Source organism: Dryobates pubescens, chromosome 17, assembly GCF_014839835.1.
Source record: "Dryobates pubescens isolate bDryPub1 chromosome 17, bDryPub1.pri, whole genome shotgun sequence".
NCBI lineage: Eukaryota > Metazoa > Chordata > Aves > Piciformes > Picidae > Dryobates > Dryobates pubescens.
Window position 1 is genome coordinate 14,132,224 of NC_071628.1, and position 13,659 is coordinate 14,145,882.

The following is a 13,659-nucleotide window of genomic DNA, read 5'->3' on the forward strand; positions in this document are numbered from 1 at the left end:
GTTCAGCTCCAAAGATCACCAGGGATAATACACAAGACCCCGGAGGATTATTTTTGTTCTTTCTTAAAACTCAGGCTAGTTTTGTGCCCTTCTTGAAAAAGTTCGTGTTAAACTATTTTTTTTCTAGACCAGGGGAAGAGTAATGCTGCTGTGACAGAGAGTTGCCCACACAAAGAACTTCCAAGGATGAATGGTTGTCCACACTATGGCAGTGAGCATGACTCGTGCTGAGCAGCAGCTTCCCACAGGAGGGGTGTTCCTGCTGGGACTGTCAGCAGGACTACTGCAGGTACACCCTCTTCAGGGCATGTGAGGGGTGAGGGAAAAAGAAAAGAAAACATAAGTTAAAAAAAAATCTCAACCCCACATGCATTTTATAGGCCTTTCACATGCCAGAAAGCTCAGGTGTTGCTGTGGAGTTCTGGGACAGAAACCACTGCCTGGCTGGGCTGTGCAGGGCCAGGTTTCACCCACCTGTGCCACAGCCCCACACCCCCATCATGGGGGATACTGTCTCCCAGCCCATATGGGAGACAGGGTCCAGTACAGCCCAGGCAGGAATCCCACACCTCCTCAGCAGAGCTGGCACCTCCTGGACCACAGCCTACATTCTGCTTGAAAATGCCACCATCCAGCCTGTGCATGAAATGCTCAAGGAAGCAGATTACTTGCAGGTTCTTGTAACAAGGTTCAACATTCAAAGCACTTCTCTGTATCAAAGCACTCACTGTGCACATGGCAAGTATCAGGAAGCAAGTGTTTGCCCTGTGTGTCAAGCACCATCAGCTCTCAGCTGCCACTGGTCTTGCCACTGCTGTTTTACAAGGTTATTTTACACCTGACTGGTGGAATTTGTTCTTGCTCATGCATTATAATCATTAGAAAGTCATCTAAGCACCACCCACCCAGGACAGCATCAGTATGACCACTCCTTCACAGCCTTGTGCTTGCACCAAAAAGCAGCACAGCCATGCTGTCAGGGGCAGGACAATACTGGGTGCATCCCAGTGTGGCCACACTTCCAGCAGGCAGGCTGTTGGGACTTCTAGGAGTGAAAGCCCCACCTCAGGAGAAGTGGGAAAGCCCCCATCTGGCAAGGGTGCAAAGCAGCTATGTCCAGCCAGAGGAGCAAGAGCATCTAGTCTACATGACAGGAGGTAAGGCACTGAGTGAGCTTCTGCTGGCAGCTCCTACAGAGACAGGGGTTAACACTGACTTCTCACCACAACCACATGGCACTGACTGCAATTTATGACAAGCCTGTTGGAAACTTGCAAAGCTTCACAATTAATGTTTAGAAATTAATTACAACACCCTGGGATTTCTAATGACACGAATAGCTACAAGGAAGAGGCCAACCAGCCTATTAGCTCAGCACACTACAGACAGTGCTTTGTCTCTAGCACTTTGATGAAGACGAGCACTGTTCCACTTTTATTGTTGTGCACTGCAAATCAAAAGTGCCAGCAAGAGCTCCTGGCTTTGGTGTCAGGCTGCAGAACAGGCTGCCCATAGCAGAGCTCCAGATCCAATGTCTGATCCTCCCTAAGATGCAGTGCAGCACAGACAGCTTCCTCACAGTTAAGACTGCACCCAGCAATCACTCCCAACAGACCTTGCTGGGTATAAATCACATTTTATGAGGGGGAGAAAAAAGAGAAAGACGGTATCCAAAAGCTGTAAGCAGGGTGTGGGACTCCCTCTGTTACTCACTATGTGCTGAGACAAACAAAAGAGCAGGCTGGGTCAAACACAGGAACTCCCTCCAGTGAACTGTTGTCACAGGTCAGAATCATTAAAGGGATTAAATCCAGAGAGTACAAACTTTATGCAGTGCTCACAGTGGCTCTCTACAGATGAGTTCTCCTAATTTCCTGCAATGCAGTGTCTCTTACCACAGGACATGATGGATTTCAGTCACCTGGAGAGCTAGCATGGTCCCCCTCTGAATAGAAACAGACATTTTCATAGGTTTAATTCCTAACTAACAAAAATGTGCAACACATGTCAGCTCTGACACAAAACGGGTGAACATGAAGAAACCATGAGGTTGCCAGTTGGCAAGTATCAGTTTCAGGCTATAGTGCTAGAAACTTATCACAGGCTGGGCAGAAACAAATGGCCTGTTTGAAAGCCAGGTCCTCTCCCTGGTCTCATTTGAATAAAACAAATAGACCAAGCCTGGGCAAAGAAAAAAAAATCCAACAAAACAATCTTGTTAGTTCAGTAGAGAGTTGTTTTTAAGACTCCCTACATTTCAAGTAAATCAGGGTTTTACTTCTACTTTTGTTCTCATTTAAGAATTTCAGTTTATGACAGGTTAACTGTTAAAAGTTCAAAGGGAACATTTTTAAGCACTCCCAAACCCAGTGGTATGTTATGAAGGAATTAATGACTCTTCTTAAACCTGAAAGCAAGTCCTCTCCCAGCTGTGCTGGCTCTCCCCACACTGCATCTTGTCATTGAAAGGACAGCACAGCTGGAATCTGCTGCAGAAAGCAGCTAAAGAAACAGAAGTGAAACTCGAAGTTTGCTTTCATTGTTGAAACTGAATGAACTCAAGAAGTTAAATTATGTGAATAAATGCCACGCATTTGATCTCTTTTCCTTCCAGTGATTCTCAGGGGGTGTGGAAGGGGAGGCTTGGCTGCCCAATTAAGTAATTTTTAACAGGGCTCTCCTGTCCTAGACAGGCTTGGGTGCCACCCTGCAGGTCAGAGCCATGTTGCACCCTCTCACAATGGCAGCATGCATGGCAGAAAAGGATGCAGGACCAGCACCAATTCCTTCGGCGAGACGTGCCGGACCAGACTTTTTGCCTACCACAGCAAAGCAGCTCACAAACTGTCCTGTAGCACCATTCTGCAACTCATGTTTTTTTGAGCTCTAACAGCGTCTCATTTTTTCCAAGTCAAAAAGAAACCCACTGGCTAGTTGAACACTCTTAAGAAACCTAATGAATAGACTGCTTTTTCCTTTCATGAGGAGGCAGCTGATCTCCTGGAAGAGCTCTGCAGCCTTTGCCCGTGGTTACAATGGATGCCCCTTCAGAAGGGAACTGCATATAGAACAGGTGCAGCACCAGCAGATAACACTAACTGCTCCACTAAGAGCCCTGTAAGCTGGGAACACTGCTTTCTGCACTACTCAGCTCTGCAAAGGTCTCCATTCACAGCAGAGCAGGAAAGAGTCAAAGCTGATGAGAGCAGCCTGGCAACGGATGCAGTTCAGCCAGCACCTTCACTTCTCTCCCCTCGAACAGAAGACCTTGTCCAGCACCTGAAAAGCTCCCCATGATCGATGGCTTCTGCAAGCATAGGCATATTGGGGCCCCAGTAGAACCTACAGCAGTTATTGTGTAGTACTTGTTAGATGGGACGAGGTCTGCTGCATCTGCCACCTGCCTGGGAAGTACACCAGTGCTGAAGATCTAAAAGCTGTCATGAGGATCAGACAACAACTTGGACTTGAACACCACCTACCCTCTTTCTGTGTTTAAAGAAAGGAACAGCAATATCTTGCTTTCATTTTCTGAGGCAGAAAAGAGGATGAGCAGCAGTTTTTAACTGTTAAGAGGACTCTACTGAGACAAGCTGCCAGGCTGAAACTGAAAAAAAAAAACATTGGGGAAAAAATAATCAGAAGAGTCATGCAAACGTTGAGTATAAACTGCCCTGAAATTAATAGGGCTTCAGTGATTTAAGACTTGATCTTCAATCACCACAGGCCCCAAAGCAGCAGGGGGCAGCTAGAAGAGCACAGCTCCAGCTGGGACAGGATTACCCTGTATGCCAGGCTCCACCAGCCTGGGCTGTACCCAGAGCTTTCAGGGTGGCTACGCGGAGCACCCTCAGACACAGGCTCTCTGCAGAGACTCAAGCAGCCTGGATCCAGGAAGCTACAGGCAGCATTGCTGCTATGCTACTGAGCTGCACTGCAGTCTCCTGACTCAGCCTTATGGTTTTCCTGAATTACCCTCAGTATTTCATGGCTCTTAGGAAACCTACCACCAGCTTCTCCCAGGCCAAGGAAAAGCAGCAAATGCTCTCCAAGCTGTATCTTGTAAAGCGTCAGGCTTACAAGAAAAGCCAATGTGACTTCATTCAAGGGTATTTCCAGACTGTTTTATTCTCTTTTCCAGAGTACACTGAAAAAAAACATCCTCCCTGTTATTGTGTTTGTGAGGCCTGCCAGATCAGGTTAAGCTGGAAATCAAGATACTTTTATTTTTATCTTTGTTTTTTTGGTATTAGAAGAGACATTGAGATCTACTGCAGGATTATTTCCATGCAACACTTGACCTCTGCTGAGAGTATAGAGCATTTCTTGCCCTGTCATTCACCATGCTTTTCAGCACATATCCCCCAAAGTATCCCACATTTTAGAAGCCACCTCTGCCTCCCAGCACCAGCCAATTTACTTCCACTGTAGCCCGAGTTTCAGACACCACACCCTCCTGGCCATCCAGGAGGGCTTGAGACAGACTCTCAAGAGCATCCATCTGCTGCAGGAGCAGGCGCCATCCCTGAGTGAACCAAGAGCCCTGAGAGAGAGGAACCAAGCAGGACAGTCCCACACCACAGGCTCTTAATCCTTTTGCCAAGAGGAGCCAAGCTGGAGTTTAGGGAACTGGAAGTCAGAGAACAAGCAGACATTTGTTCGGGGCAGGCAGCATGAGGGGGAGGACCGCTAGCTCCTTCCTGCCCCCGCGGGACTTACCACCCCTGAATGTCCCTTTTTGTCCTTCACTCTGCATCTGCAGCCAGCACAACAATGCTCTGTCCAGCACAGGGCCATTAGCTCCCACCACATGCCTCCCCCAGGACCCAGTGGCCTGCAGAAGGAGAAGCAGGGTGGCCACTGCCAGCTGCAGCGATGCCAGTCTGGCTGATCTTTCCCAAGGGGAAGTCTGCCACCTGCCAGGTGCTCTTCCCAAGCAGTAGACAGAATTGTGGGCCAACAGGTGGCCAGTGAGGGAGGCTGAACAACAGGCTTGCACCATTTTACAGGCATCAGAGCCACCAGTGTCACATAAACATCTGACTTGGGGACATGAGCACAAGACCTTTTTTCAGAAGGGTTAAAGTCCAATAGCCACAAAAGTCACAGTTGCTCAGTATTACTAAATCCACGAAGGCTGAACTCCCAACACCTATTGCTCGGTTGACATCGTAACTCGTACCAGAAACTCCAGTTTCAGTGAAAAAGCATGCATGTGTGAAAGAGAGGCAGCAGCATGTCTTGGCAGAGCAGAAACAAGAGCTCTGCTGCTCTCTACAAGCAGGAACAGCTCTCAGATGAGCCTGTCTGTATCCAGCTGCGCCAGCAAACTTTGGGATGTTTTGGCCTACAAAACCACGAGGTTATTTCCAGTTGCAGTGGTGAAAATGGGCCTTTTGGACTGGATTTTCCCCTTAGGTAATCTTAGCCCTTGTTCTGACTGCAGAACTCCTCTGCAACAAAGACTGGTCTCACACTGCTGCACAACTCCTCATTCCAGGTCAAAGCACCAGGAAGGCAAAAACAAATCAATGCATCCAGACAATCACCAAAAGGCTCGTCGAGTGCCATCACCCAGCCGAGCAAACAAGCAGAAAGCTAAAGGTTTTCTTTTAAAATAAAAATACTTAACATTTATTCACCTTTGAAGTCACCATAGTAAAATTGTACACGCTATGAGTAACCCAGGAACGTTATTAAAAGCTACCAGGAACATAAGGCAATTTGTACAACCACTGAAAGAAATACACAGCATGTTGAAAACAGAGTGAAATATTACTCAAACGAGACAACGCTTGATACGCACTAGAGTAACAAGAACCAGCGTTAAGTTTTAAACAAAAATAAAGATGTCATGGCTACAAGTATTATACAGTGATAAATACTTCAAAAATATATTAAGATATATGGAAATTCTCGATTTGCCACGGAAATCCAGAGAAATTCCAGCCTCCACCGGATTTCAATATACCAATTAAGGTTTAATATTTAAACTCCTTTCCTTTCAGTAAGAAGAACCAGTACTGCAGCCATTACTGTCCTGTATCAATACTTCTTGTAGTGTAATTAAATCAGCCTTATGTTATATTAGGCCCTAATGCTTCTCGCATCACAGGCGTTAATTGCTCTAAATCAACCAATGAGTTGCCTTTCAGTAACAAGTGCTGTGCGCTGCATCTGAAGCCATAAACCACGTGACATCATGGCCAACGTTTGCCCTTTACAGTATTAATGGAAGGCGGGCTCAAAGACTTGCCTCCACGTAAATCGGACATCTCGAACCCAAGGTTTAGTAGCAAGTCCACCGTAACATTTTCCTAGCGTAACATCGAGCACTCAGAAGTTACAGTACACGAACCATGCTAAAGTTTAAGGTTACACCTTCAAAAAGAAAGTCCAGAGGATGTTTGGAGACAACAGGTTTTGAACATGCACAAGTGGTGGTTTAGTACACATCTGTGCTGTTACTGGGTAGCAAGTGAAGCAGTTTATAGCCAAGGATTTAGTGAGACAGTTTCCCGAGCCAGTTTAAAAATATAAACTTCTTCTTAGAGGGTCTGTTCTATAGAAAATAGAGTGGAATCTGGTACATTGTCAGTTTTGAGAGTACTTTCCCATCAGCCTATCGCACCGCCAAGAGAAACGCCAATCCTGCTATTCCAAACCCCGCTGCTGCCATGATTGCATTGCTTATGGTACTGCTCTGGTCAGCCGACTGGGAGTCGTGTCTGCCGAAGAAGCGACAGAAGCCATCCTAGAAAAGCAAGAGAGAGGACGTTGAGTTGATTGGCTTGCAATTAACTAGGTTTCTTTTAACACAATCTTTGAGCACACAGTCTGGATCACCCTCCCAGCATGGCAACTGTCAGCTGCATAAGACTATGTTTTAATCATGAAAGCCTAAGCCTGCTGCCTTGAACACACAAAAACGCTTTGTGAGAGCCCCTGCACAAGGCAACTGAAAGCAGTAGCTACAAGTGTTCACTCAAAAGAAAATTGCAAACTTCCTATTGAGATGCTCAGCGTGTCATCATGCTATTTTTGCCCTTTTCTCACAAGTTTCTGATGGGAACTGCCAGCATTGTTCTCCCTCATTCAAGTTTCAGAAAGCACATGAAACACAGGATATGGAAATTTCCACTTGAAAGACAGGAGTTCGAAGCTGGTCCCATCTCGGTGGGCCTGGAACTGATTACACACTGTCTTGGAATAGACAAGTGGACACTGCTCACAACTGACCTATGACAGAGCAAAGCTGGCAGCTGCTCTCCCAGATCGTTATTTGTGATAATCAGAAGTGGCAGCAATACAACTCCAGATGGTCATGTTTGAACTCTGCTCCGCAGATGTCTATGTAAACAAGTTATACTCTTAATTTCTTCCGGAACTTTGTTCTTTACACTCTAATTTGTGCGAACAGGCAATGCTATTTTGCCAAGCCCAGCCAACCACCACACTGTTGTGAGCAGTCAGATGGACCAGTGACCACTGGAACACCAAGTTCATTTTGGTCTCTGGAAAAGCCAACGAGAAACCAGTGGCTGCTTACCCCCTTTTCTATTTTTAGTACTTATTTGTATTGGCATCAAATATTCCATCAGGACTGAGGATGGGAAATGTGCTGCTCTGCAGGACAGCTGACATTTTGTTCAGAAACGCAGGCAGAGCTGCGTGGATGCCTGACAAGCTGCACTGACAACCTGCAACTCAAGCAACAGAAAACGGCAGCAGCCATCGCCTCTCCTCACAGCGTACACGAACGCTACTGCCCACACGTTGCCGTCTGACCAGCTGCAGGACAAGCAGGAACCAGAGCAGCACGTCTTGGCTGACGGGGGGCTCTGAATACAGGTATATTGCTGTTTTGCATTTACATTTGGGGAAGACCCGTGTCAGCCTAGTCTCCAAAATCCCAAGACTCTGGAGCAGAAGAGTGAACAAACCTTGCGTCCCCCTCACCAGCACCATTATTCCCACGTTTAGGAGGCAGCAGGCTGATAAAGTGGGCCGGCAGTCCCCTTAGAGAGCCAGCTTAAGCCACAACCTAGGACAGCCCTCGGTCCTCTCGACACCCACCGCATACCTGCCGTGTCGCTGTGAATTATCCAGAGCTGGCAGGCGGCCCGCAGCCCTTCCCCGCAGCGAGACCCTCTGCGGTGGGCACAGCACCACGTCCTCGCCACAGCATCCCCGAGGCACGGCGCCAGAGGGCCGCTCTGCTCAGCTGAGCGGGGAGAAGAGCCAGGCCGCCCGGTACGCACGCCGGGCCGGGCTCCGCTTCCCCACCGTCGGACTCCCTGGGGAGGCTCATCCGCCCCCCGCTCCCCGCTGCCGCCCCTTCACCGCTCACCCATCCGCCGTGCTCCTCCAGCCACTCGCCCCGCTCCTCGGCCAGGTAGGTGGCCAGCTCGGCGGCCAGGCAGCCTGGCCCATCGCTGCAGCCCCGCTCGGCCAGCGCGGCGGCCAGCGTGCCGGCGAAGACCACCAGCGCCAGCAGCCGGCCCCAGTTGAGGCCACCGTCGGCCTCCAGCTGCTCGGCCACCCGCCTCAGCAGCGCGGCCGCCTCCCGCGGCTCGGCCCGCGCCAGCGGCGCGCAGGAACGGAAGAAGGGCCGCTCTCGCCGCTCCAGCTCGGCCGCCGCCCGCCGCAGCGCCGCCGCCGTGGGGCTGGGGGGCAGCGCGGAGCCGCCGCTGCGATGCTGGAAGTAATCATCCAGCAGCAGCGCCGTCTCCTCCTTCAGCAAGCCGGGCATGGCGGCGGCCCACGGTGGCTGCGACCCCGCAGCACCAGCTGCCGCCGACTAAGAGGCGGGGCGGCCCCTCCACCCGGCCCGGCCCAGCCCGCCCCGGGGCGGTGGGGGGCGCTCCCCTCCTCCGGGGCGGGGCCCAGCGCTCTGCGAAACCCAAGCCGGGGCGGGGTGGGGAAAGTGGCCCCCGGGCTGGCACGTCAGCCATAGCTGCTGGGGGGCGACCGCTGCTTCCCTGGAGGGTCCGGTGGCGTCTCTGGGAAAGGTATCTATGGCACAGGGCTATGGGTTGCCCCGCGCAGCCAAGCGAGAGGGGGGCTGTGAAATACCACTGCCGTCTGGGGTCGTCTTATGCATTAGTGGCCGGAACCTGTGCTGTGTGCACTGGAGACGCGGCAGGTTTCCTAGGGCTATAGGACCAGTAACTTGTGTGTTTACGTGGCGAATCCCGTGACATTCGCTTTTTGACAGACATTTGGACAAGATTAAGACCTGCATTGTGCAAATGCTAGGCCCCAGGTGCATTAAGCAGAGTGTGAGCAGCAGCTCAGGGGAGGTTCTCCTCCCCATATCCTCTGCTCGAGTAAGGCCATCTCTGAGTACTGCAGGCTGTTCTGGGATCCTCAGTTCAGTACAGCGGAAATACTGGAAAGTCCAACAGAGTGCTATAAAGATGACAAGGGGACTTCAACCTCTCTTACAAGGAAACTCTGTAATAAGACCTATGCTGTTTAACCTGGAGAAGACTGAGAGGAGATCTTGTCAATGCTTACCAGTATCTAAAAAGCAGAAGTCAAGATGGGGCCACTCTCTTTTCTGCTGCCCAGTGACAAGACAAGATACAATGGCCACAAATTAGAACCCAGGAAATTCTACCTTTGTGGGTCCTGGAGCACAGAAACAGGCTGCCCAGAGAGGAATCTCCTCTGGAAAGTCTCAAAACCTGCTTACATGTGTTCCTTTACAATCTGCTTGGGAGAGTCCTCTCTTGAGCATGTAAATCAGCTTGTGATAGTGATGATTACATTAAGAACTGAGAAGTGTCTCAACAAAGATAAGATCATCCTGAACTACCCTCCTGATGTGTCATCTCTGACCACAGAGACAGCAACTGCCCAGGGGGTGTGGTGGACAGTGGATGGGTGGATGGCAATGAGGGGTGCTGAGCCCTGCAAGGACACAGGAGAGACCCCCTGAAATGTGACAAGGGTGTGGGCCAGGAAGAGCTATGATGAGTGAATCACGAACATAATAAAAGCCCTGGGCTATGCCAGCGTACTGGAGGGAAACATCACTGGGGACCTCTCAGACTGGAGACAGAATTCCAGGACATCTCTCTCTCTTTAATAAATAGTCTTGTCTTGATATATGACCTTGTCTGTGCCTTAATTTCACTCACAGGAATGTTCAAAAAGTACCACATCTCCTTCCTAACTTCCAGACTGAGACACCGCTCTAGCAGGGGTGTTGGACTAGAAGATCCCCAGAGGTCTTGTCTAACCCCCTACCAGTCTGTGATTCTGTGATTCACTACTGCTGGTGTAAACCAAAATGGCTAAGGACAACACTGGCTGAGTGGTGTCACTCACAGAGCACCATGGAGACATCTCAGCTAGACACCCCTCCTGCATTCTTGCTGTACCCTTCGTCAGTACCATCAATTGATGAACACATCAACAAAACTCCCATGAAAACCTCACCAGCCCAGCACAGGTACACCCAACTTGTGCTTCCTCCTCAGCAATGGTTTGCAGGTGAGGTTCAGATGGTGGCCTGGGGCAAAGCCTGGCTGTGAAACATTGTAACTAAAGACAGGAAGAGGCTGAGGTTCTAAATACCTTCTTTGCCTCAATTTTCAACAGTAAGGCAGAAGGACTCCAGGATAACTGGCCTCCTGAACTGGTTGGTGGGGTCAGAGAGCAGTGTAGTCCCCCTGAAATCCATGAGGAATTAGTTCGGGACTTGCTGAGCCACTTGGATACTCACAAGTCCATGGGACCAGATGGGATCCATCCTAGGGTGCTGAGAGAGCTGGCAGATGACCTTGCCAAGTCACTCTCCATCACTTACACCAGTCCTGGCTCACTGGAGAGGTCCCAGGTGACTGGAAACTGGCCAATGTGATGACCATCCACAAGAAGGGCTGGATGGAGGAACCTGGAAACTACAGGCCTGTCAGCCTGACCTCAGTGCCAGGGAAAATTATGGAGCAGATCATCTTAGGGGCAATCACTGCGCACCTGAAGGATGGCCAAGGGATCAGGTCCAGCCAGCATGGATTTAGGAAGGGCAGGTCCTGCCTGACCAACCTGATCTCCTTCTATGATCAGCCTGGTGGATGTGGGGCAGGCTGTGGATGTGATCTACCTGACTTCAGCAAGGCCTTTGACACTGTTCCCCACAGCAAACTCCTGGCCAAGCTGTCAGCCTGTGGCTTAGACAGCAGCACTCTGCACTGGGTTAGAAACTGGCTGGAGGGCCAAGCCCAGAGAGTGGTGGTGAATGGTGCCACATCCAGCTGGAGGCCAGTCACTAGTGGTGTCCCCCAGGGATCAGTTCTGGGCCCCATCCTGTTCAATATCTTTATTGATGATCTGGATTAGGGGATTGAGTCCATCATCAGTAAATTTGCAGATGACACCAAGCTGGGGCAGGTGTTGATCTGTTAGAGGGCAGAAGGGCTCTGCAGAGGGACCTTGACAGGCTGGACAGATGGGCAGAGTCCAACATGATGGCATTCAACAAATCCAAGTGCCAGGTGCTGCACTTTGGTCACAACAACCCCATGCAGTGCTACAGGCTGGGGTCAGAGTGGCTGGAGAGCAGCCAAACAGAAAGGGACCTGGGGGTACTGACTGACAGCCAGCTGAACATGAGCCAGCAGTGTACCCAGGTGGCCAAGAAGGCCAATGGCATCCTGGCCTGCATCAGAAATAGTGTGGCCAGCAGGAACAGGGAAGTCATTGTGCCCCTATACTCAGCACTGGTTAGGCCACACCTTGAGTATTGTGTCCAGTTCTGGGCCCCTCAATTTAAGGACATTGAGACTACTGAACATGTCCAGAGAAGGGCAACGAGGCTGGTGAGAGGCCTCAAGCACAAGCCCTATGAGGAGAGGCCGAGGGAGCTGGGATTGTTTAGCCTGGAGAAGAGGAGGCTCAGAGGAGACCTTATTGCTCTCTACAACTACCTGAAGGGTGGTTCTAGCCAGGAGGGGGTTGGTCTCTTCTCTGAAGCAACCAGCACCAGAACAAGAGGACACAATCTCAAGCTGCACCAGGGGAAGTTTAGGCTTGAGGTGAGGAGAAAGTTCTTCACTGAGAGAGTTGTTAGCCATTGGAATGTGCTGCCCAGGGAGGTGGTGGAGTCACCGTCTCTGGAGGTGTTCAAGAGGGGATTGGACATGGCACTTTGTGCCATGGTTCAGTAGTCATGAGGTCTTGGGTGACAGGTTGGACTTGATGAGCTTTGAGGTCTTTTCCATTCTATGATTGATTCTATGACTATACTCCATGAGGCAGCTCTGTGCCAGCACTACCACAGCTGCTTGGGACTGGGTCACACTGTCAGCTCTCAACACACAACTGGCTCAAGATGCCCAGTGTGCCAGCATGGGACTGTTTGGCTTCACTCTACCTATCCTGAGTTACATCTTTCTCTCTTCATTTTACATCCATTAGAAAATCTAAAAATAGATGCTTGGAATCACTTGGAATTTCTCAGATTGCTATCACAAATTGGCCTGATGTCTTAGAGTTGTTCCTAAAATGAACTTTTGCTTTTACATTCCCATATTTGGCTTTTGTTTTATTTTGAGGCAGAGAAATCTGGTCTGTGTTTATGTGCTAGAGCAGTAGCTGGAACAGTATCTGTACTTTTCACCGGTGCTTTCCACACATGCTTTTTTAACTAGAGTTTTCCTTATGATTGTTAATCCTGAGGCAGGAATTTCCTATTGCATTCCTCACGGCAGTAGAGCAAGAGGGAGAGGCTGCTCTTTCTCTAGCAATATCCTTTTCCACCCTTCCTGTTTATACAGCATTTTTGTTTAACAGGACAGAGCCTTCTGTTCTGACAGTGACTTTTCTCCAGCTATCCATTGCTGTCCATATGTTTAACCTGGTTATATATGCCTGTTTGCAGAGCCTTTCAGGACTTCATTTCCTTCACCTCCTGGCCTGGGCTGTGGAGCATGTCAGGAAGGCAGGGCTAGTGCCAGGGCTCTTCTGTGACATGGCTGCTTCCCTGCTGCACCCTGAGCTGCACGGCTGCTCTCCAAGGCCGGGACATGCTGGGGAAGGGACAAGACACAGGTTAAAACCCCTTCCTCTGGAAAGGAATAGCGGTGTTTCTGAGCCAGAAATAGCTTCTCAGACCAAAGAGGAGGTCTGGAAATACTGGGTTTTCCAAAGCTTCCCTGGTCAACCTTTAGTGAGTAAGAAATAGAGTGGATACTTCAGTGCCCTGCTCATCTATCTTCATTTATCTGACAGGACATCGAGGCCCATCCTGGTTCATGGATTTCACCTCAGGAACAAGAGGTGATTTTCACAGGTGCCAAGTCCATCAGCCCAATTTATGAGTCCACAGCCCTGATGTGCAAGAACCATGGCACTTCTCCCTGCAAGAACAGAACTGCAAGACAGTGTCAGCCTCAGTGGAACCAGTGACAGTTGGACACTGATGTCACTAGGAACAGCTGGCTCAGCACTTTCCTCAGCCCCTCAGAGTAAAGGCAACAAAACACTGCGCCTAAATTAAGGGAGGTGCTTTTCTGCAGTGTCTGAACTGAGCACTTCCATCAACCACTTTCATGCTGACCACAAAAACTACACTGAAGTGGAATGGACAACTAACCCCCAGCATGGTTCTAGTCCTCCTTTACCAACAAGACAGGAAGCTGAACTGCTCCA

The 13,659-nt window shown here is 49.8% G+C and overlaps 1 protein-coding gene across 1 annotated transcript; it reads right to left on the bottom strand.

Moving 5' to 3' along the window:
- Window positions 1–5,605: 5,605 nt before the first annotated feature.
- BCL2L10 (BCL2 like 10) lies at window positions 5,606–8,838 on the bottom strand. Its single transcript, XM_054169150.1, has 2 exons — window positions 8,351–8,838; window positions 5,606–6,754 (listed from the first exon to the last, which is right to left on the bottom strand). Exons 1-2 carry the CDS (start codon window positions 8,750–8,752, stop codon window positions 6,623–6,625), a joined length of 534 nt encoding a protein of 177 aa, XP_054025125.1. The 5' UTR covers window positions 8,753–8,838; the 3' UTR covers window positions 5,606–6,622.
- Between the last annotated feature and the right edge of the window lie 4,821 nt (window positions 8,839–13,659).

What these genes read in the sequence shown, in the direction of transcription:
- BCL2L10 (XM_054169150.1), bottom strand. Translation starts at nt 8,752, where the DNA reads ATGCCCGGCTTGCTGAAGGAGGAGACGGCGCTGCTGCTGGATGATTAC. An exon ending in TGGAGGAGCACGGCGGATGG is followed by an intron (nt 6,755 to 8,350) that starts GTGAGCGGTGAA and finishes TTGCTTTTCTAG; the next exon opens with GATGGCTTCTGTCGCTTCTT.